At 38.6% G+C, this 22080-nt stretch overlaps 1 protein-coding gene across 13 annotated transcripts in view; it reads right to left on the reverse strand.

Annotated features, from left to right (window-relative positions):
* FBXL13 (F-box and leucine rich repeat protein 13) overlaps nt 1-22080 on the reverse strand; it is a 304098-nt gene that overhangs the window by 54157 nt on the left and 227861 nt on the right. For all 13 annotated transcript variants that reach the window (XR_008658536.2, XR_008658544.2, XR_008658541.2 and 10 more), the window contains one exon: nt 10996-11079. Coding sequence is in view for 1 of the 13 variants with exons in the window: in XM_055283477.2 (XP_055139452.1) it covers nt 10996-11079 (84 nt within the window). In the remaining 12 variants the exon portion in view is untranslated. The remainder of the gene's footprint in view (nt 1-10995; nt 11080-22080) is intronic.

The following is a 22080-nucleotide window of genomic DNA, read 5'->3' on the forward strand; positions in this document are numbered from 1 at the left end:
ATCTCATGCTTTGATAATTACTGAATGACTTAATCTTGGAAAACAAATAGAAATCAATGTTGAGTTCTTTAAAAAAAATTGTTGCTACATGGAGCCAACACATCTAATCCATCTTTGGCATTACAAGTCAGTATGTGTCAAAGGCTACCAAAATCGACTTTGGTTTAGCACCAGGGGGTGGAGTCTATCAACTGATGAGAATGATTGATGAGAATCTTGCACAAACAACATTTATAACTAGTTAGAAGGTTTAGTGATTCAAAGTAAGTATTTAAGATCAGAAGAGAGTCACTGGAGAATAATCCAGTTCTTGCTGTTAGAGCACATGAACTCAACCCTTCTTACACTCCAGAGAGGAATGTCTAGAACAGGCTAGTCATAAGCCATTGTCGGGGAGGAAGATTTTGACTGGACTGTTGCTGAATGAGGTAGGTACTCCTGGGCCTTTCTGACCTGAGTATCCTTGTAGATGTTCCATACAAATTCTAGGGGTTTCACTTCCGTAGCACAGATAGTCCAGAGTACAAGAACTCTGAACCCTCAGTTTCCACTTAGACTATGCCTGGAGCCACTCAACTTACTGAACATTCCTGGGTCAGACCAAAAGTCAAATGAACAGCAATGACTCTTGCTCTGTTGTTCTCCCGACTAGGAAGTAGCTTATGATTGTGCCACATGGCTGCCGCCCTTCCCAGTCCCTTATTCCGAATCCCTCCTCCTCTACCTCCTTTTCTATTTGTAAATCAAGATAAATGTTACCAAAGGGCAAATTTTAAAAATCAAAAGTTTATAATCTAAGAGAATGTATCATAAAAGGTTATGAAGATTAAGGGAGAGAAGGAGTATGTGATTTCAAGTGGTAGGCCAGGCATGGTGGCTCACACCTGTAATCCCAGCACTTTGGGAGGCTGAGACGGGCGGATCACCTGAGGTCAGGAGTTCAAGACCAGCCTGACCAACATGCTGAAACCCCGTCTCTACTAAAAATACAAAATTACCTGGGCATGGTGGCACATGCCTGTAATCCCAGTTACTTGGGAAGCTGAAGCAGCAGAATCACTTGAACCCAGGAGGCAGAGGTTGCAGTGAGCCAACATCACACCACTCCAGACTAGGCAAAAAGAGCAAAACTCCATCTCAAAAACAAAAACAAAAAACACAAAAAAACCTGCCACAGCTTTCAAAGAAAGGCTGGGTACGGTGGCTCATGTCTGTAATCCTAGCACTTCAGGAGGCCAAGGTGGGTGGATCACTGAGACCAGCCTGGCCAACGTGGTGAAACCCGTCTCTACTAAAAATACAAAAAATTAGTCAGACATGGGCTGGGCGCGGTGGCTCACGCTTGTAATCCCAGCACTTTGGGAGGCCGAGGCGGGTGGATCACGAGGTCAGGAGATCGAGACCATGGTGAAACCCCGTCTCTACTAAAAATACAAAAAATTAGCCGGGCGTGGTGGCGGGCACCTGTAGTCCCAGCTACTCGGAGAGGCTGAGGCAGGAGAATGGCGTGAACCCAGGAGGCGGAGCTTGCAGTGAGCCGAGATCGCACCACTGCACTCCAGCCTGGGCGACAGAGCGAGACTCCATCTTAATAAAAAAAATAAAATAATAAAAATTTAAAAATCCAATGTGAAGCAGCTAAAGCAAGATTGAGGGTCTCAGAAAAGACGGGGCCTGAAGAGGACAATGAGAGAAGTGGAGGTTCTAGTATCTCTACTGCTGTTTATACTCCATAAGCCGAAGTCAGATACCTAAGTGATCATCAGACAACAGGGTGCTGACCTAGGTTACACCCTTAGAATTCATCAGTAGTGCCATCTGCAAGATATTAGTAAACGAGCTTGTGAAGAATATAAGCCACAAACCAGGCAGAAAAGACAAGAGAGCAGATGAGGCTGAACCACTACCACAGACTTCCTTCTTTTGTGTAATTATAAATACTACCCACTGCATTCTGGTTTCAGGGCTTTAAAAAGCAGACGAACTGTCTCTGTTAGAGATACTTTTTCATAATAATTTCAGAGTCATTTATTAATTATCTTTTATAGTTAATAAAAGATAAGAGGGAACTATGTTTGGGTTTGGAGAACAATGACGATTATCTAAGTCTGAATCTTCGCCTCCCCTCCAAACCAGAAAATACAAAGAGAAAAGAAATAAAACTGCACAGGACCCATACATTCATCATTACTAGAACTAACAGAACAATACAGCCTTCAAATTACTTGTAGGTAGAGTAAAAACAAATTCAAACAGAGCTCCCTTAGCCTGCCTGCGGCTGCCACAAACCTAGAGATAGAGTGGGAGAGAGAATGCTTAAACGACTGTCGTAAGAGTGGAGGGCTGAAGAGAGCTAAGAGGAAACACAGACAAAATCATGCCGTATTAAAAAAACTGTTTTTTTCTCTATAGTCACACCACTCTCAATACTTCCAGAACACTTCACTTATGATACCAGATGTGTGGGTTTTTCTACACACTGACCAATTCTGTGACACCAACTGGATATTCTACAATTTAATTCAATTCTGACATTAACTGGAGTTAGCACAGACCCCATAGGTTAAGAGCTCAATCCCAGTAGATTTCAGATGCCAATCGCAAGTCCCAGGTTGTCACTTGGACTTCTGATGAACCAGCTATATATTAGGGTTCCCATAACTACCTCCTTGGGCTTGATAATTTGCTAGGACAACTCAAATAATTCAGGGAAACATGTTTACCAGCTTATTATATAATAAAGGATACCAATGAACAGCCACATGAAAAGGTACATAGGGCTAGGTGTAGAGGTCCTGAGTGCAGGAACTTCTGTCCCCACAGAGTTGGAGTGCACTCCTCTCCTGGCATATGGATGTGTTCGCCAACCTGGAAGTACTCTAAACCCTGTAGTTCAGGGATTTTTATGGGGGCTTCGTCATGTAGACACCATCAATTATTAGCTCAATCTCCAGCCCCTCTCCCCTTCCCAAAGGATGGAGAATGGAGCAGAAAGTTCCAAGATTCTAATCGTGGCCTGGCCTTTCTCATGACCAGCCCCCAACCAAGAACTCACCAAGAGTCACATCATTAGAACAGAAGATACACCTAGGAAACTCCAAGGAATTAGGAGTTCTGCATCAGGAACCATGGTCAAAGACCAAATATTAGAACAAAAGATACCTATTACCCCTATTGCTCAGAAAGTTACAAGCCCTTTAAAGAGCTCTGTGCCAGGACTGTGGACAAAGACCAAAATATATATATTTCCTATAAATCACACACTCACAAGAAGAGAAATTTTGACAACAGTCAGTGCCAAAATACTGAATAGATCCTGGTAGTTCATAGGGCTTGAAAGTGGGGACACCACCAACATTCCTGGCAGCCAAGTCAGATGCATGGACATCATCTTTAACTACATCTTCACACTCATCCCTCATCTGAACTATCAACAGTTTCATGGATTTTGCTATCTAAATGTTCTCTAATCCATTTCCTTCTCCCCAGCCTCCCTGTTACTTCCCTTGTTCAGGTTGCTATCCTGTCACCCCTGGACTATAACAAAAACCTCTTATATTCCTACCTTCACTCTCCTTTTCCCCTTCTGCTCTTCAATCTAACTTCCACATTCCTTGTTAAAGTGATTTTTCTGACAGATAAACTTCCCTGGCATTCCCACGCTGGATTAGGTACCTCGCCTGAATCCTCCCATAGCCTCCTACATACCTTTATCACAGCATTATGACTAAAAGCATCCTTTTGGAATTAGACATTTTATACACTAGCACATGTACTTACTTGTTTCATGACTTGGGAGAAGTTTTTAACCTCTTGGAACCTTCAGTTTGTAAAATGGAATTAAAAGTATTGCCTGCCTCATAAAGTAGAAAATTAATACATGGAAAATACAACAGTGCCTGACATGTAGTAAGGGCTAAATTGATATTAGCTGACAACCACCACATAGTATTGAATTTTTCTGCTTATATATCTGCCTAACCCACTAAACCTAGCATCATCATTTAAAAAAAAATTATAATGATTTCTGTTTTCAAAAAACAAACAGATTATCCATGTCCTCTACATGGAAAGTCTAATCCAAGATGTTTTATGTTCAATCACTGAGCAAGATGGTCACATTTTCACAAAATTAATTAATCTGAGGCTGGGCATGGTGGCTGACGCCTATAATACTGGCACTTTGGGAGGCTGAGGCGGGCAGATCACCTGAGGTCAGGAGTTCAAGACCAGCCTCGGCCAACATGGTGAAACACCATCTCTACTAAAAATACAAAAATGAGCTGAGGATGATGGCACATGCCTGTAATCCCAGCTACTCAGAAGACTGAGGTGGGAGAATCGTCTGAGCCTGGAAGAAGGAGGTTGCAGTGAGCTAAGACCGTGCCACTGCATACAAGCCTGGGCAACAGTGCAAGACTCTGTCTCAAAAAAAAAAAATCTGAAATGAGATGGTTTGAGCATGATCTTACATGAAGGTATGGAGTAGCCTAATTAATCATCTAAGCTCTTTCCAATTTGCTAATTGCAAATAATATCCCAGTGTTGTACTAAGGAAGCTTAAGAATCGTTCCTAAGCTTAATGGACATGACTAAAGTTCCTGAACTTTGGGACAGCCACAGGCCACCTATGCGAGCACAGCCAGCCCACCAGGCTGCAGGGTAGACAGCACAAAGAGCATTTGCTTATGACAGCCACAGGCTCAATGCTCACTGACGGTGGCTGTCCGCCTGCCCAGCTAACCTGTAGTTCTTCTGTATGGCCTACACTCTAAGAATGGTATTTATATATTTTGAATGGTTGAAAAAATAGCAAAAGAAGAATAATATTTCATGATATGTGAAAATGATAAGAAATTCAAATTTTCAGTGTCCATAAATAAAATTTGATTGGAATACAGCAACTCTCATTTATTTACATATTGTCTATGGCTGTTTCTATGCTCAATGGCAAAGTTGGGAAGTTGTGACAGAGACTGTAGGGCTGCAAAGCCTAAAACAGAAACTACCTGACCCTTCAAAACTTTACAGAAAAAAAAAAAGCCTACCCCTGCTCTAGGGTGCAAGCTCCTGTCTGCTTCACAAGTGTAGTCACTGTAGGGGAATGAATTGTTGTGGGCTAAGTGAATTGCTTAAGAAAATGTGGCCATGTAAGAGGCAGAATTGGAATAAAAATTAGGACTCTTGACAGCTAGTCCCACATTCCCTAAATTATATTATTACTTTTGCTATCAGAGAGCTAATCCACACACTTCCACAGGAAAAAGAGCTTTGTCATTTAAATAGATGATTAATTTTTAAAATACAATGTAGACAAAAAGGTAATTCTTTAACACCCAATCTTTTTTTCTTTTTTTTGAGATGGAGTCTCTCTCTGTCACCCAGGCTGGAGTGCAGTGGTGCGATCTCGGCTCACTGCAACCTCCGCCTCCCGGGTTCAAGTGATTCTCCTGTCTCAGCCTCCGGAGCAGCTGGGACTAGAGGTGTGCGCCACTATGCCTGGCTAATTTTTTTGTATTTTTAGTAGAGACAGGGTTTTACCATGTTGGGCAGGCTGGTCTCGAACTCCCGGCCTCAGGTAACCCACCCACCTCGGCCTCCCAAAGTGCTGAGATTACAGGTGTGAACCACTGCACCCAACCAACAAACCAATTTTTATTATCTGCTTTGAATACTGACCATCATCTATTGGTTTTAACCTAGAAATGTATAATCATATAGCATCTCTCTATACACAATTTGGGTGTAATAAATACATATACACATTGACATATGTATATGATCTAATATATACCAAGGTGTATACATATATTTAATTTACCTACATATACTAGACATAGATGTACCTTTACATATATTTGCATGTAAACACACATATATGCACACTTTCACTGCATACACACCTGCCAGTCCTTCTGGTGCATCCTAATGAAACCTTATCTTCTCCTGCTAATGACATTAGCACCTGGCCGCTAATGACATTTCTTAATCAACTACCTCAACCTACTAACACTGAAATAATTAGAAATTTTTGTCTAGCTGCAAGATTTTCATTTAGAGATAATCTGCATAAAAAAATACACATTCGTGTGTATGGATGTTATATAAATGTATTTATATTATGCTTCATTCTAGGAAAGAGGAATGAGAAATGCAAACTAGATTAAGAGTATAAAAAGCAACCAGAGGCCAGGCGCGGCGCCTCACACCCATAATTCCAGCAGTTTGGGAGGCCGAGGCAGGTGGATCAGCTGAGGTCAGGAGTTCGAGACCAGTCTGGCCAACATGGTGAAATCCCATTTCTACTAAAAATACAAAAATTAGCCAGGCATGGTGGTGCATGCCTGTAATCCCAGCTACTCGGGAGGCTGAGGCAGGGGAATCACTTGAACCCAGGAGGCGGAGGTTGCAGTGAGTCGAGATCGTGCCATTGCACTCCAGCTTGGGCAACAAGAGCGAAACTCTGTCTCAAAAAAAGGCAACCAGAGTAAATAATTGGATTTATTCCATTGGTTCTATCAAAACAACTTATTAAGATGGAACTTCTAATATGTCTGAACTGTAACACTGCATTTAAGCCAATTTCTTTGCCATACTTGGCCGTCTGTTATTTAACTGACCTCATAAAATCCTCAAGAAAACGATTTCTTAAGAAATGCTCAGTTACAGCTGCATCAAACAGCTTCTCTAAAATGCCTTTCAAGAGCACCAAATAATTTTAGTGTAACATAATCATTGAATGTCTGTTGTTCTCAGAAAAGAACTAACGTTGGAGAAAGTAATTAAAGCCAGATCCTAAAAGTCAATACATCTGAGTCTCCAGACACTGACTCTGCATGTGCTGTGGTTTCCACTAAACACTAAAATGAGGTAATTTTTTATTCTTATTATGTTCACAACTCTTGCAAAACCTAACCAGGGTAAAAAATTTATTCATTTCTCTCATTAAGCGAATTATGTCGTGTGTAAGTTTTCAATGTCTTGTGCTAAAAACAGCATCTCTCCTATAGTTAACCTTTTCTAAGTAACGAGAGAGCATTCTTGATAAAGTGCAGATAATCTAAACATCTCAATTTACTCACTTTATTTTATTCTCTTTCCCTCTCTTTTTAAATCTAGGTAAGGAATTGTGAAATTAGTTTGTAAGTCAGTTTCTCCTCCCCCAGCTTTGTCTGTTCCCTTTTGGGACTTAATAATTGGGCTGGAGGAGGCAAGGGGAAAGATTACCACATGCCCAGAAGTATGAACCTTGGAAGAGGTAAAACTGGTTAAAAGCCACGACACAGACACAGACTTACCAAAAGCAGGGAGGAGAAAAAGACGGATGAGAAATGATGAAAAAGAAAAATTTCAGGGTTGAGGGTGAGGGGAGGGAACTCAGAGTACAGGTCAATAGGTGCAGCAAACCACCATGACACACGCATACCTATGGAACAAACCTGCATGTTCTGCACATGTATCCTGTTTTGTTTTGTTTTTTTAGAAAAAAAAAAAAAAAGAAAAATTTATTTTTCATGAATTTGAGTAGAACGACTAATCTTTTAGATTACTGAAAATAAATACATGTCAGTTTGTAAAAGATTAAATTGTTTTAAACATATGCCAGAACTCAGCTGTATGGTCATATAGTTAGCAAATGGGTAAATGCTTTCTTCTACAATCTCAGAGCACCTAAAAATAGTACAATTTTCAGGCTCCAAAGGTGAAAAGAAAAATGTCTGGACCCCATAGAATCAAAAAAGAATGACAGAAAACACTGGTCTCCTGATACTTAACATCAAACTTTGCCTAATACTCCTTCATCCCAAGGATGAGAGGAGCATCTAAAAATTAATCAATGATGCATATTAGGAGGCTATGTCATCACCATGGTAGGTTTCAATACTTCTAAATGATTTCTAGTTATTGGTCAAATATAATTGATCACCATATGAGAAATATAACCCAGTATTAAAAATGTTAATGTTTTAAACTGTTTTGTCTAGTCTATCACCTTGTCAAAGATCTTTTGAAAGCCTGACTATATCATATTCATAGATAAAGCTTTATATAAATGCATGTTTAACCCTTAAGTTAATTGCAGCAGGTAAATCATGGCTTAACTTTAGAGGAATCTTTCAACTTTTTCTCTTAGTAGGTTACATACATCTAAATGATTTGTAACCCTTTTTGTTATTAAAGAGTTACAATCTTTCCAATATGGAAGTTTCTAGTCCTCTCTGGGATATTTGTTTTGTGTTCATTTATTTAACTCTACACTATTAAATATACTACCAGGCAGATTTTTTAGGGACTTCTTAGAACATTAGTATCCCCGGTGTAAGATTTGGGGAAATTGATATTATGTGACACTAATGCTCCTTAAAGCAGATTCCCTTAAGTATGATTACATTGTTCCCAGTGAGAAACAGCAGACCCAGTGAGAAACAGCAAAAATAATTTGAAAACATTTTTTCTCACTAAGCCATCAAACAACCATTCAGAACAGCAGTTCTCCATTTCTACCTTTCATTTCCATAAAACTGTTACTGAATTAGTTTGCTGAGAAGGTATAAGACTTTGGGCCAGTCATTTAAGCCCTCTTGGCCTTTGAGGTAATTTTTTATTCTTACTGCCTTAACATTAGGGAGTTGCTTTAGATGTTTCTAAGATTCTTTCAGCTCCAGAAATTTAGAATTCAATGCTAGAGGTCTAGAGCATCTTTTGACCTGGAATCCTCTACAGCCCACTAGTTAGGATGGTATTTTAACACTCTCCTATTAGTCATGTTAAAACTTCTTGGAAAGTCTACTTCAAATTGACAGAGATAATTTCAGGTTTGCCCTGCTCTGTGGACTTCTCAGCTATTATTGCATTATCTTCCTACTTGTGGGATAAACCCTTTTATAGGTTTTTCTTTCTCTCTTTCTTGTCTCCCTCCCTCCCTCTCCCTCCCTTCCTCCCTCCTTCCTTCCTTCCTTCCCTCCCTCTCTCCCTCCCTTCCTTTCTTCCCTTTCCTTCCTCTCTTCCTCCTTCTTCTTTTCTTCTTCTTCCTCCTCCTCTCCTCCTCTTCCTTCCCTCCCTCTCTCCCTCCCTTCCTTTCTTCCCTTTCCTTCCTCTCTTCCTCCTCCTTCTTTTCTTCTTCTTCCTCCTCCTCTCCTCCTCTTCCTTCTCCTTCTTCTTTCTCTCTCCCTCTTTTTCTTTCTCTCTCTCTTTCTATTCCTACTTTAGCTTCAGGTTTTTATGAGTGGTTGGGGTTTTAAACTCTCAAAGCACATTTATCTAGAACTTCCAATGTGTTTCAGCACTTGCATTCCTAGGTTACTGCTTCCCTTCTTGTTCAATACGTGTATGACACATGATTTTGGGGTTTTTTCTAACAGCATATTGATATGCTTAAAGTGATGAAAAAATTACACTGTGGCTTGCTCACAATATGTACTTTATGACTTCCTACACATCACTTAAGATTAGGTCTAGGAATTTTACTTTTCTCACAAGCTCTTGAAGAATCAATTGAGCACATAATCATTTATCCTAGCCAATTACTTATCTCATGCTTTCCATTCCCATAAAAGATGTTAGGAAGTATGTTTGAGTAACTTAAGTTCCTAATTGTTGAGTATCTGACATAATTTTTCAAACTCCCCCAACTTTCATGATTAGATCATGTAACATTTCTATACACAGAATACTTTGTTTATATGAGAAGACTTTTACCACACTGCAGTTCATCTCTCTCCATGTAAAATATCCCTGTTTATTTTGAATCTGACATGAGGAAGGGAGAGAGTAGACAGAGAAAAATGAGAAAATAAATCTCAATCACTTTGGCTGTGCAGACCTAAGAGCCTGGAGGTGAACTTGGTTCAACTAAGATCACATATGTGTTGTTACATTTCCAATCCATTTCTGTTTTTTCTACTGTGACCCACAAAATTTATTCAAGCTGTACTTAGTTAAACTAAAAAGTTTCTGCACAGCAAAAGAAACAATCAGCAGAGTAAACAGACAATGCACAAAGTGGGAGAAAATCTTCACAATCTATACATCTGACAAAGGACTGAGATCCAAAATCTACAACGAACTCAAACAAATTAGCAAGAAAAAAACAAACGGTCCCATCAAAAAGTGGGCTAAGGACATGAACAGACAATTCTCAAAAGAAGCTATACAAATGTCTAACAAACATATGAAAAAAAATGCTCAACATCACAAATGATCAGGGAAATGTAAACCAAAACCACAATGCAAAACCATCTTACTCCTGCAAGACTGGCCATAATCAAAAAGTCAAAAAATAATAGATGTTGGCAGGGATGCAGCGAAAAGGGAACACTTCTGCACTACTGGTGGGAATGTAAACTAGTACAGCCACTATGAAAAACGGTGTGGACACTCCTTAAAGAGCTAAAAGTAGAACCACCATTTGATCCAGCAGTCCCACTGCTGGGTATCTACCCAGAGGAAAAGAAGTCATTGTACGAAAAAGATACTTGCACAGGCATGCTTATGGAAGCACAATTCGCAATTGCAAAATCGGGGAACCAACCCAAATGTCCATCAATCAATGAGTGGATAAAGAAATTGTGATATGGAATACTATTCAGCCATAAAAATGAAATAATGGCATTTGCAGTAACCTGGATGGAACTGGAGACCATTATTCTAAGTGAAGTAACTCAGGAATGGAAAACCAAACATTGTATGTTCTCACGCATAATTGGGAGTTAAGCTATGAGAATGCAAAGGTATATGAATGATGCAACGGATTTTGGGGACTTGGGGGAAAAGGTGGGAAGTGAGTGAGGAATAAAAGACTACAAATTGAGTACAGTGTATACTGCTTAGGTGATGGGTGCACCAAAATCTCACAAATTACCACTAAAAAACATACTTATGTAACCAAACACCACCCATTCCCCAAAAACCTATGGAAATAAGAAATATTGAATTAACCAGTTTTTTGAAAAATTTCTATCTTAATTCTTTAACAGATGATCTTAATGATCTTACCTGAATTCCATCATCAGTGATTCTATAACATTCAGATACAGAAAGTTCCTTCAATTTTTTATGTCTGGAAAGCACATTCAAACCCTAAAAATATTTAATATAAAGATCATTTTGTGATTATCATTTAGTATGGAATATATAGTTCCAATAACCATCTATACAGACAATATAAAAAACCATTTATGAAAACTAAAAAGTTTTAGCTGCTGTCATATTTCTTTACACTTAAGAAATCATAAGACCACTTAGGTTAGGCAATGCCATTAAGTAAAATTTTCAGGTTGTCTCTAATGTTTTCAAAAGCTTTTATGGAATCCCAGAGTCAGAAAACTCCTTAGGAGGTTATTATCTTGCCACTTGTTTGCAGATAAATGTTATCTGAATCAATATAAACAAATCCAACTTACTAATTTATTTTGAAGGCACTTCATGTGGATAAAGAACCTATTTGTTAATATATTTTTATTTATGCCTAACCAAAACATCTAAAAATCTTTAGCCCATTTTGTAATGATTAATCCCTTGAAGAGGAAGAGAATAGATCTTTATATAAAGGCCTAGAGACAGATAATCATTCAGTCATAGACCACTTCTTTTTCAGGTTAAAGGCCTTGGATTTTTTTAATTTAAAAAAAGAGATTGCACTTTCAGCCTTAATTTTTTTTATGTCTGCTTGTGTTGTCCCATTTCTCAGTACTTTTTCCCCAAATTTACTGGCACAACACTCAGATAACGAACTGACTAATGTGGCTTATTGATGCCATCCTTCTGTTTTTCAATCAGGATCACATTACTTTTATGTAATCCCATACAATGTACTTCCTAAACTAGGTGGACAAGAGCAGGGTTGTTCCCCCTACCACTCCCCACCCCCCGCCATTCTATGATTCTAGGGCTGGCTGGCAGGGAAAATACCAGAAATGACACATAGATTTGTCCTTTTTATATTTTATCTGCAGGATTCGTTTATATTTTATCGATCTTAAATACAACATTTGGACCACAATTTAAAATGGGCTATGCAAATATTATATCTTGGTTTTTTTTGTTTGTTTGTTTTGTTTTGTTTTAATTCCCAATGCAGATTGGGCCTTCTCATAAAAAAAAAAAAAAAAAGCCTGTATTAAGAAAAATGTGTTTTATTTAAGCCTCTGCTTAAACTATGATTTCTAATTTCTTTTAATGGTATTGCATACCACTCCAAAATAAAATCTGTGAATTCTTTTAACTTTTTAAAAACTTTTATTTGCATTTATTTTATGCTGAATTTATTCCTGTGCCATAAGTTTTTATTTGTTTCTTCAGTTTCTTCAGGAATATCTTTTTCTTCTATGCAACCTCATTCTTTCAATTTTATTGTTGACTGTGGATTCTTTTGCTAAGAACACATTATGTTTTCTGCCTCCCTGTTTCAAAACAAAGTCTGACCAAATCCTGTGGAGCCATCACATGTGGTCTGGGTTCCAGATGTGGATGCTATTTTATTCATGTTAAAAGAATTGGAAGAGTTTAGATATTCCCCAATAGAATCCAAATTGTTTGAACACAAATATCAAGTAACAGATGCAAAGTCTGTCCCTTTACCCTATACTTGATAATAGCTAAGTATGTTTTAGTATCCTATAGAAAATTTGTCCTATGAAACTATCTCTGAAGTTTTCACTTAGATTTCACTTTTATGTAGTCGTTAGAATTTTTTAAGATGAGCTGTAAATGAAGTGCATTTGCTAAATATGACATATAACAGCATATATGCTTACTACTTTATTCAAAATCATTAAAAATTAAAATATTAAAACAATGCCATGTCTCATCACTGTAATTGTTCATTAAAACATATGGACTAAAAATTGAATTGATCAACATTATTAGCCATTAGATAAATGCATAATGACATACCACAACATACCTACTAGGATGGCTATAATTTAAAATACAGATAATAAAATGTGTTGGTGAGGATGTGGACAAACTGGAACTCTCATATACTGCTAGTGGAAATGTAAAATGAGCCAGCCACTTTGGAAAACAGTCTGGCATTTCCTCAAAAATTAAACATAGAGTTATAATATGACCCAGCAATTCTACTCCTAGGTTTATATCCAAAAGCAGTGAAAACATATGCTTACAAAGACTTGTACATGAATGTTTATACCAGCACTATTTATAATAAAATCCATGCATTCTTCAACAAATGGTGCTCTTCAATAAATGGTGCTGGGAGAACTTGATATCTGTATGTAGAAGAATGAAACTAGACTCTGTATCTCCATATACAAAAATAAACTCAAAATAGACTAAAGACTTAAACATAAGACCTGAAACTATAAAGCTATTAGAAGAAAACATAGGGGGAATGCTTCAGGGCATTGATTTGGCAAAGATTTTATATAGCTAAGACTTCAAAACCACAGGCAACAAAAACAAAAACAGACAAATGGGATGATATCAAACTAAAAAGATTATACACAACAAAGGAAACAATAAACAAAGTGAAGAGACAACCTATAGAATGGGAGAAGACATGTGTGAACTAGTTATACAACAATGTACTAACATCCAGAATATACAAGGAACTCAAACAACTCAACAGCAAATAAACAAATGATCTGATTAAAAAGTGAACAAAGGAACCAAGCAGACATTTCTCAAAAGAAGACATATGTGAGGGCGATGTAGCTGTGATATCTGTCACCCCATTGATCATCAGGGTTGACTCGGCTGATCTGGCTGTCTAGGCAGGTGTCCCCTTCTTCCCTCACTGCTCCATGTGTGTTCCTCCCCAAAGCTGCATGCTAGGTCAAAGAGGATAGCCAACCCTGATAGAGGAGGATGGGTTATTGGTCTAGGGTATACAAGTAGCTGAAATCCCCTGCTTGAACCTCCAGACCTCTCAAGAAGACATACAAATAGTCAACAAATATGAAAAATCATCATCAGGGAAATGTACATCAAAACCACAAGAGATGTCATCTCACCCCAGTTAGAATGGCTATTATCAAAAAGACAAAAAATAACAATGCTGGTGAGAATGCAGAGAAAAGAGAACTCCTATAAACTGTTGGTGAAAATATAAATTAATACAGCGATTATGGAAAACAGCATAGAAATTTCTCTAAAAACAGAACTATCATATGATCTGGCAATCTCACTAGTGGGTATTTACCCAAAGGAAGGGAACCCAGTATATCAAAGGGATACCTGCACTCCCATGTTCACTGCAGCACTACTCACAATAGCTAAGATACAGAATCAACCCAAATGTTCATCAACAGACAATTGGATAAAGAAAATGTAGTATATATACACAATGGCATACTGTTCAGCCACAAAAAAGAATGAAATCCTGTCATTTGCAGCAACATGGAAGAGCCTGGAGGACATGATGTTAAGCAAAATAAGATAAGCACAGAAAGATAAATATCACATGTCCTCACTTGTGGGAGCTAAGAAAAAGTAGAGTACAATTGTGAGAATTAGAGGATGGGAAGAGTGGCAGGGAGGGAGGATGGGGATTGGTTGGTTAACGATTACAAAATTATAGTTTAATAGGAGGAATGAGTTCAGGTATTCTGCAACACTGTGGGGTGAATATGGTTAACCATAATTTATTGTATATTTTCAAGAAACTAGAAGAGAGGATCTTTAATGCTCATAACACGAAGAAATGATAAATATTTGAGGTAATGGATACTAACTACCATGATTAGATCATTATACATAATGAAATAACACTCTGCATTCCACAAATATGTACAATTATTATGTGTCAACTAAAAAGAAAAGAAAAAAGTGGAAACCCAAATGCCTATCAGTTGATGAAAAGATAAATAAAATATGTTAGGTCCATACAATGGAATATTATTTGGTAATAAAAGTAGTACTGATGCATGCTACTATATGAATGAAACTTGAAAACATCATCCTAAGTAAAAGAAGACAGACCCAAAAGGCCACATATTGTTTGATTCCATTTGTATGAAGAGTCCAGAATAGGCAAATATATAGAAACAGAAAGTAGATTAGCAGTTGCCTAGAGTGGGCTCAGGGTGGGACAGGCATAAGGAGCGACTGCTAATGGGAAGGGCTTTTCTTTTGGGAGTTAAGAAAATGTTCTGGAATTAGATTCTAGTGGTAGTTCCACCACAAACAAACATACTAAAAACCACGGAATTGTATACTTTAAATTGGTGAGTTTTATGGTACGTGAATTATGTCTCAATAAAAAATGTTTAAAAAAAGATCGATGTAATAATTGTATAAGTAAATAAAACTCAGAAAATATTCCTATAGTATCCTTCAGTCCAAGATGGATATAGATATTACCCACTTTTAATATATTTTTGTTAGCAACTTCAGACCCTGATGACAAAAATATTAGCAAAACGGGGAGCAAGAGATGTCACCATGCTCATGTGTTAGACAAGTAACTAGAAGCCCTTTCTGTTGTAAGTAAACACATCTTTGTAACTGAGCAGCAACAGATCGAGCCGGCAGGGATGAGGCCTCCACTAAAAATTGCCTCATGCTGGTTACAGGAGGCCAGTGAATTTCACTGCCTAATAAGTGAAATACACTATTTCAGGCAACAGGATTCACTTTTAATGTGTGTTTTTTTTTCTCAGAAACTTTTTAGATTAGTGACCTAAAGAATATCAGAGCCAGCAAGGTAAATATTCTATTTGGCACTGTGAGGTTCATAAATGCTCCAAATTAGGAGGTGTTCTCTGAAACAAGTGACATTTACATTTTACAGATTTCTGATGCCAAGGTTTTAGCCCTGGGAGGGACAGGAAGAATGGAGTGGGAAGAGTGGAGTGGGAAGACAAGCCAAAAATGAGGAGGCAAGAGGTAACAGCAAGATAGAGTGACTCGGTCTCAGTGGGGCAAAGGGCAGATTGATGATTACCTTTCAGGAAAGCTGTTGCATCACTGCAATGGAAATCATCCTTGGTCTCCCTCGTAAGTCAGCCAAACTCATGAATGCTTTTGCCGGAGAGAGGTTTTGCTTTTATTTTCCCAAAGCATAAAAAGGGACTACATTTTATGGTCAGCTGAAGTGCAGAGGAAAGCAGCTGGAGTGGTGGCCTGGGGAAGTCACCAGCATTGCAAGTTGCATGAGAATGTGAGGCACCAGAAATTCACAGGAATCCTGGGGAGCACTTTGCTCCTCCATCGCTAATGGAATTAAGGGGCCTGAATCTTAGGGGCCCAGGAGTCCCGAGTGGAAAATTGGCTTCATTATAGCTCCAGCATCACGTTCATTGAGGGGCATATCAAGACATAAGGCTCAAAAGGAAGCAAGCACCAAGTCATAAGAACCTCGTACATTATTCTAAGGAATCTGGACTTCATCCTATGCAACAGAATTAAACAGAACTTGCTCTCTCTAGGGAATATGAGTGGGTACATAAGTCACTATAATGAGGTTCCTTATGTACCAACTCATTCTCTACAGAAAGAATGAAGTATGTGTTTCAAGAGAGCTATAGGGACCACACAGCAGGGAATGAACGCTTCCAGTTGTAAGAAAGAGGTGGCAGTCTAGAAAAGAGTTTCACAGAGGAAGGAGATTTTGAATCAAGCCTTAAAGATTAAGTATCATTTTGACAAGTGAAACAATGGGAACAGTGTTTCAGGCTGAAGAAATAGCATGAACAGAGACTTCATGTGGAAAGTGTGAGTTGTTGGGAAGTAGTTCAGTTTGGGGTCACTGGGAGTAGTAGGAGGGAAGATGGAACACTGCCAGGAAGAGACACATGCACACAGATATTTGAGAGCAGACAAATCCTTGAACACTACACTTTCCCCACACTTTTTCATCTGGAATTGTTTAGCTGATGTACATAGACAATGGCAATGAACTAGTTACCAAATGTTGGAATGCTCTGTGTGTGTGTGTGTGTGTGTGTGTGTGTGGTGTGTACTTACTATACGGCTGAGTCATACTACATCTGGCTTAGACTATCACCAACGTAAACAGAAAACATGCTTCCCCAACTCTCTATTTTGAAAATATTCAAGTGTACAGAAAGGTTTAAAGAATGGTTATAAAGAATACTGACATACACTTTACATAAATTCACCAATTATAAACATTTTGCCACATTTATTTAGTTGAGTGTGTATATGAACATACATATTTTATTCATATATATGTATGAATATAATTTTATATACATATGCATAGTTTATATGTATAGTTATATATATACACACACATATATATACACACAAATATACATAAATTTCCCTGAACTACTTCAAAATAAGTTTCAGATATCATGATGCTTTATCCCTAAATATTTCATGTGCATCTCCTTAGGAATAAGGACATTTTCCTATGTAACTATGTACTATTATGTATATATAGTATAGACATATATAGTATTATGACACCCAAGAAAATTAACAGTAATACCATAATATCTAGTACAAAGTCAACATTCAAATTTTTTTGTATCCAAGACCCAATTTGTGCATTGGATTTGGTTGTCATGTCTTTTTAGTCTTTTTTTCTTTAAATTTTTCTTTTAAAACATTGACTTTTTTTAAGGGTCTAGGCCAGTTATTATGCAGAATGTCTCACATTCTGGATTTGTCTAATTGTTCCTTACGATTAGATTCAAGGTAAACTTTTTTTGCAAAAATACTCCTGAATTATTATAGCATCCTATTGGGAGGCACATATGTCCAGTTGTTCCACAACTGGTGATGCTGTTGGGCCACTTGGTTCAGAAGATGACTACCATAGATTTCTTTATTAGAAGAGGTATATTTACCCCTTTTTATTTAAAAAGTAATTTGTTGAGATGTTATAGTACACACAGAATATTCTGCAAACATGAGAAGTGTTTGTTATAAAGAATATATAGTAACATACTTAGGTTCAAAAAGCAGTACACAAAATTACATCTGCAGGTCGGGCGCGGTGGCTCATGCCTGTAATCCCAGCACTTTGGGAGGCAAAGGCAGGTGGATCACCTGAGGTCAGGAGTTCAAGACCAGCCTGGCCAACATGGCAAAACCCCATCTCTACTAAAAATACAAAAATTATCCGGGCATGGTGGCAGGTGCCTGTAATCCCAGCTACTCAGGAGGATGAGGCAGGAGAATTGCTTGAACCCAGGAGGCAGAAGCTGTAGCGAGCCAAGATCGTGCCACTGCACTCCAGCCTGGATGACAGAGTGAGACTGTGTCTCCAAAAAAAAAAAAAATCACATCTGCATATGTGTGTGTATAGTGTATGTATATGTGTATTAAAAGAAATAGACATTTTGGGCAGGGCGCAGTGGCTCACACCTGTAATCCCAGCACTTTTGGAGGCCAAGGTGGGTGGATCACGAGGTCAGGAGTTCGAGACCAGCCTGGCCAATGTGGTGAAACCCGTCTTTAATAAGAATACAAAAATTAGCCAGGCATAGTGGTACATGCCTGTAGTCCCCGCTACTCGGGAGGCTGAGGCAGAAGAATTGCTTGAACCCAGGAGGCGGAGGTTGCAGTGAGCTGAGATTGCACTACTGCACTCCAGTCTGGGCAACAAAGGGAGATTCCGTCTCAAAAAAAAAAAAAAAAAGAAAAGAAAAGAAATGGACATTTTGGAGGGTGGGCAATGATATGAATATGTTTTTTCATTATCCATATTTCTTTTTGTATTATTAGTGTTTGTGAAAATAGCGTAATTCGGAGGAAAAACCCAGTATGTGTCTGTTATTGAATATTTTAGTATATCAACAAAGAATTATATAAAATATTTACACTAGGCTTTATTTCTTTATACAAAGCCACACAGTTCTGGTTAGTTTACTTTCTATTCTAAACAAACTATCAGCACAAATGCACTAATATTCAAGCAAAGTACTCAGCTATGAATGTTAACATGTACAAGTATTATATACATAGACGAAAAGTTTTATTTTACAAAAATTGATGGATACTGCCCTATCTTCATATTACTTGATCCGGCTTTGAAGCTTGACTCTGCTGACTATCCCCTGCTTTTTGAAATAGCATCTTCCTTGTTTCTCATGATATTACTCTGACTTCTTTCTCCACCGACTTCTCTGGATGTTCGTTTTCAGTTTCCTTTGTAGGTTCATCTTCCAAATCTATTCAATACATACTGATGTTCCCTGGAGCTTGGAACTTGACCTTCTCTTCTCTTTCTGTCTCTCATCCATGGCTTTGACCACTTCAGCCATTTCTAGATCTAGCCCAGATCTCTCTCCTGAGCTACAGATCTTGTTCTCTAACTGATAACTAGACATCTGAATGTGTCATAGGCACCTCTAACTCAGCACTGTTACTTTCAGAGGACTAGAATTCAAACTGGAAGCCATGAGATTTCATTGAGCTCTTCCTATTCTTTCTGCTAGCTTCAGTCAGGAGTCTGTGAAAGATGAATGCTCGCAATGGACTTTCCTTTGATTTACATACAATGGCTCCTTCCTCTGCATTTTGTACCTTTATGACCCTCTTTATAGGGCTCCAATTTCTCTATATGAGAAATTTACATAACCTAGGGTATTTGATATTTGAATTCAGGATACTGGAAAATGCACTCTATGAAATAAGATGGAATGGGGCACCCAGGACTCCAGGATGTAGTTATTGGGGGTATTGATCATGGGAAATCTAAAAAGGCCCCCGACAGTCAGTAAACATAAGAAGGCTTCTTTCATGCCTTTTTTGTTTGTTTTTAAGGATAAAACAGAGTATAAGTTTTTGCTGTGATAGAGGGGATAAAATTGAAGGGGGATGGTATTGAAAATCCTTGTATAAGTTTTCTTTCAGAAATGCTTGAATTTGAACACACTGAATTCCTATGGTTCCAGATATCCTGAGGAAAACAAAGCAAAGTAAAACAAAACAAAAACAAAGATTCCAAAGGTCAGATGGGTGTTTGTCTTCTCTGTCACCCAGAATCAAAGGGGCCCATAGTTTAGAGAGATGTGCTAGTACTAGTATTAAACATGTCCAAAATGGAATTCAGTATCTTGTCTCCATGCCCTAATCGCTCTCCTAGATTATTTTCCTGGTTTGTGGCACCACCATGTTCACAACTGACCAAATAAAAAACCTGAGCATTGTCTATGTCTCCTCTCTGCCTCCCTGTTCCCCATATTCAGCCAATCACTAAGCCCTACCAATGCCACCTCCTAAATATCTCCCAAATCTGCCCCCTCTGCCGCCACTATCAAAACCTCATTATTTCTAGCTATCATTGCAATTGCTCATCCCTTCTTCAGTAGATCATCCACACTGCCACCAGAGTTATGTTTCTTGTGCACAAATCTGTCCTGTTCTTCTACTCAGAGTTCTTCAATGGCTCCTACTGCATACTGCATGTAGCCTGAATTGCTGTGCAGGGCACTCAAGGCCACCCACATTCTGCCCTCCATCTCTTTCTCCAGCCTCATCTCCCACCACATCCCCTCTCTTCTCTGGCCATGCTCTGACAGCACTGAGTCATCTGTGAATCCCAACACATAACCCTCCTTATGCCTCCAGGCCTTATCACCTGCTTCTTCCTCCAGCTTTCAGCTGCACCTCAAAAGCTGAAAAGCTTCCCTTGACTCCTCCACAGAGACAACAGAAACAAGCGTTCATTTTTTTTTTTTTAAGACGGAGTCTTGCTCTTGTCGCCCAGGCTGGAGTGCAATGATGTGATTTTGGCTCACTGCAACCTCCACCTCCTGGGTTCAAGCAATTTTCCTGGCTCAGCCTCCCAAATAGCTGTGATTACAGGCACCCGCCACCAAGACCAGCTAATTTTTGTATTTTTAGTAGAGATGGGCTTTCACCATGCTGGCTAGGCTGGTCTCGAACTCCTGACCTCAGGTAATCCACCCGCCTTGACCTCCCAAAGTGCTGGGATTACAGGTGTGAGCCACCACGCCCAGCCAAGTGTTCATTTTCTAACTCAATTGTGCTGTTGTGGTGCAATGCCTCCATCTCCTTTTCAGCAAACAAATCTCATTATGTCATAATTCAAATAAATACTCACTAAGATGCATATAGTGCTTGCCATGTGCCAGCTTACATGCATTGCCTTACTTAATCCTCATAACAACACTGTGAGGTAGGTAATATTATAATCACCATTTTAAAGAGAAGGAAATGGAGGCACAGAGAAATTGAGTAACTTGCCTGTGGTCCCAAAGTGCTGTGGCACCAGCCAAGATATGAACCCATACTCTGATTTCATGCTTTTAGTACCCTTTAACTATACAGTAGTGTTGCTTTTCTTGTTATTGTTATTTTGCCATTAGACTGTACCTTGAGACCAGTACTCTTTCAGTTTGGTACTCCCAGAACTTAACAATGTGTATGATATATAGTTGACAATGAGTAAATGTTTGTTGAGTGAATTGGTCTACTTATAAAATTATCTATTTATACGGACTCAATTTTCTCTTATCTTGCTGGCATACTCTCAGAATTTTTGGATGAAATGCATTTCTGTTTGGAATTCTTTGAATCAGGATTTACATTTCACATGCTTCTTTCTGAAAGATTTGCTCTGTTTGGTATTGCATACCACATTCTTTCAGAAATAAAGAACAAAAGTTATAGTTGGAAATATGTATTATCTCAATTAGCACATCCTCTTTCTAAATTCACTGATAATACTGTCATGTACAATGTTCTCAAAAATTTCTCTTCATCTCCCAAGCGATCTTCCCTTTTCTACTCTAGTTAGTAATTATGATTTTATAAATATAATGTACCTTTTCTTCTCAATTATTTTACTTATTTTTGTGTTTTTTGTTTGTTTGTTTTTGTTTTTGTTTGAGACGGAGTCTTGCTCTGTCACCAGGCTGGAGTGCAGTGGCGCGATCTTGGTTCACTGCAACCTCTGCCTCCCGGATTCAAGCAATCCTCCTGCCTCAGCCTCCCAAGTAGCTGGGACTACAGGCATGCGCCACCACACCTGGCTAATTTTTGGTTTTTCTTTAGTAGAGACGGGGTTTCACCATGTTGGGCAGGGTGGTCTCAATCTCTTGAACTTGTGATCTGCCTGCCTTGGCCTCCCAAAGTGCTGGGATTACAGGGGTGCGCCACTGTGCCCAGCCTATTTTATTT

Source organism: Symphalangus syndactylus, chromosome 6, assembly GCF_028878055.3.
Source record: "Symphalangus syndactylus isolate Jambi chromosome 6, NHGRI_mSymSyn1-v2.1_pri, whole genome shotgun sequence".
Classification (NCBI taxonomy): Eukaryota; Metazoa; Chordata; class Mammalia; order Primates; family Hylobatidae; genus Symphalangus; species Symphalangus syndactylus.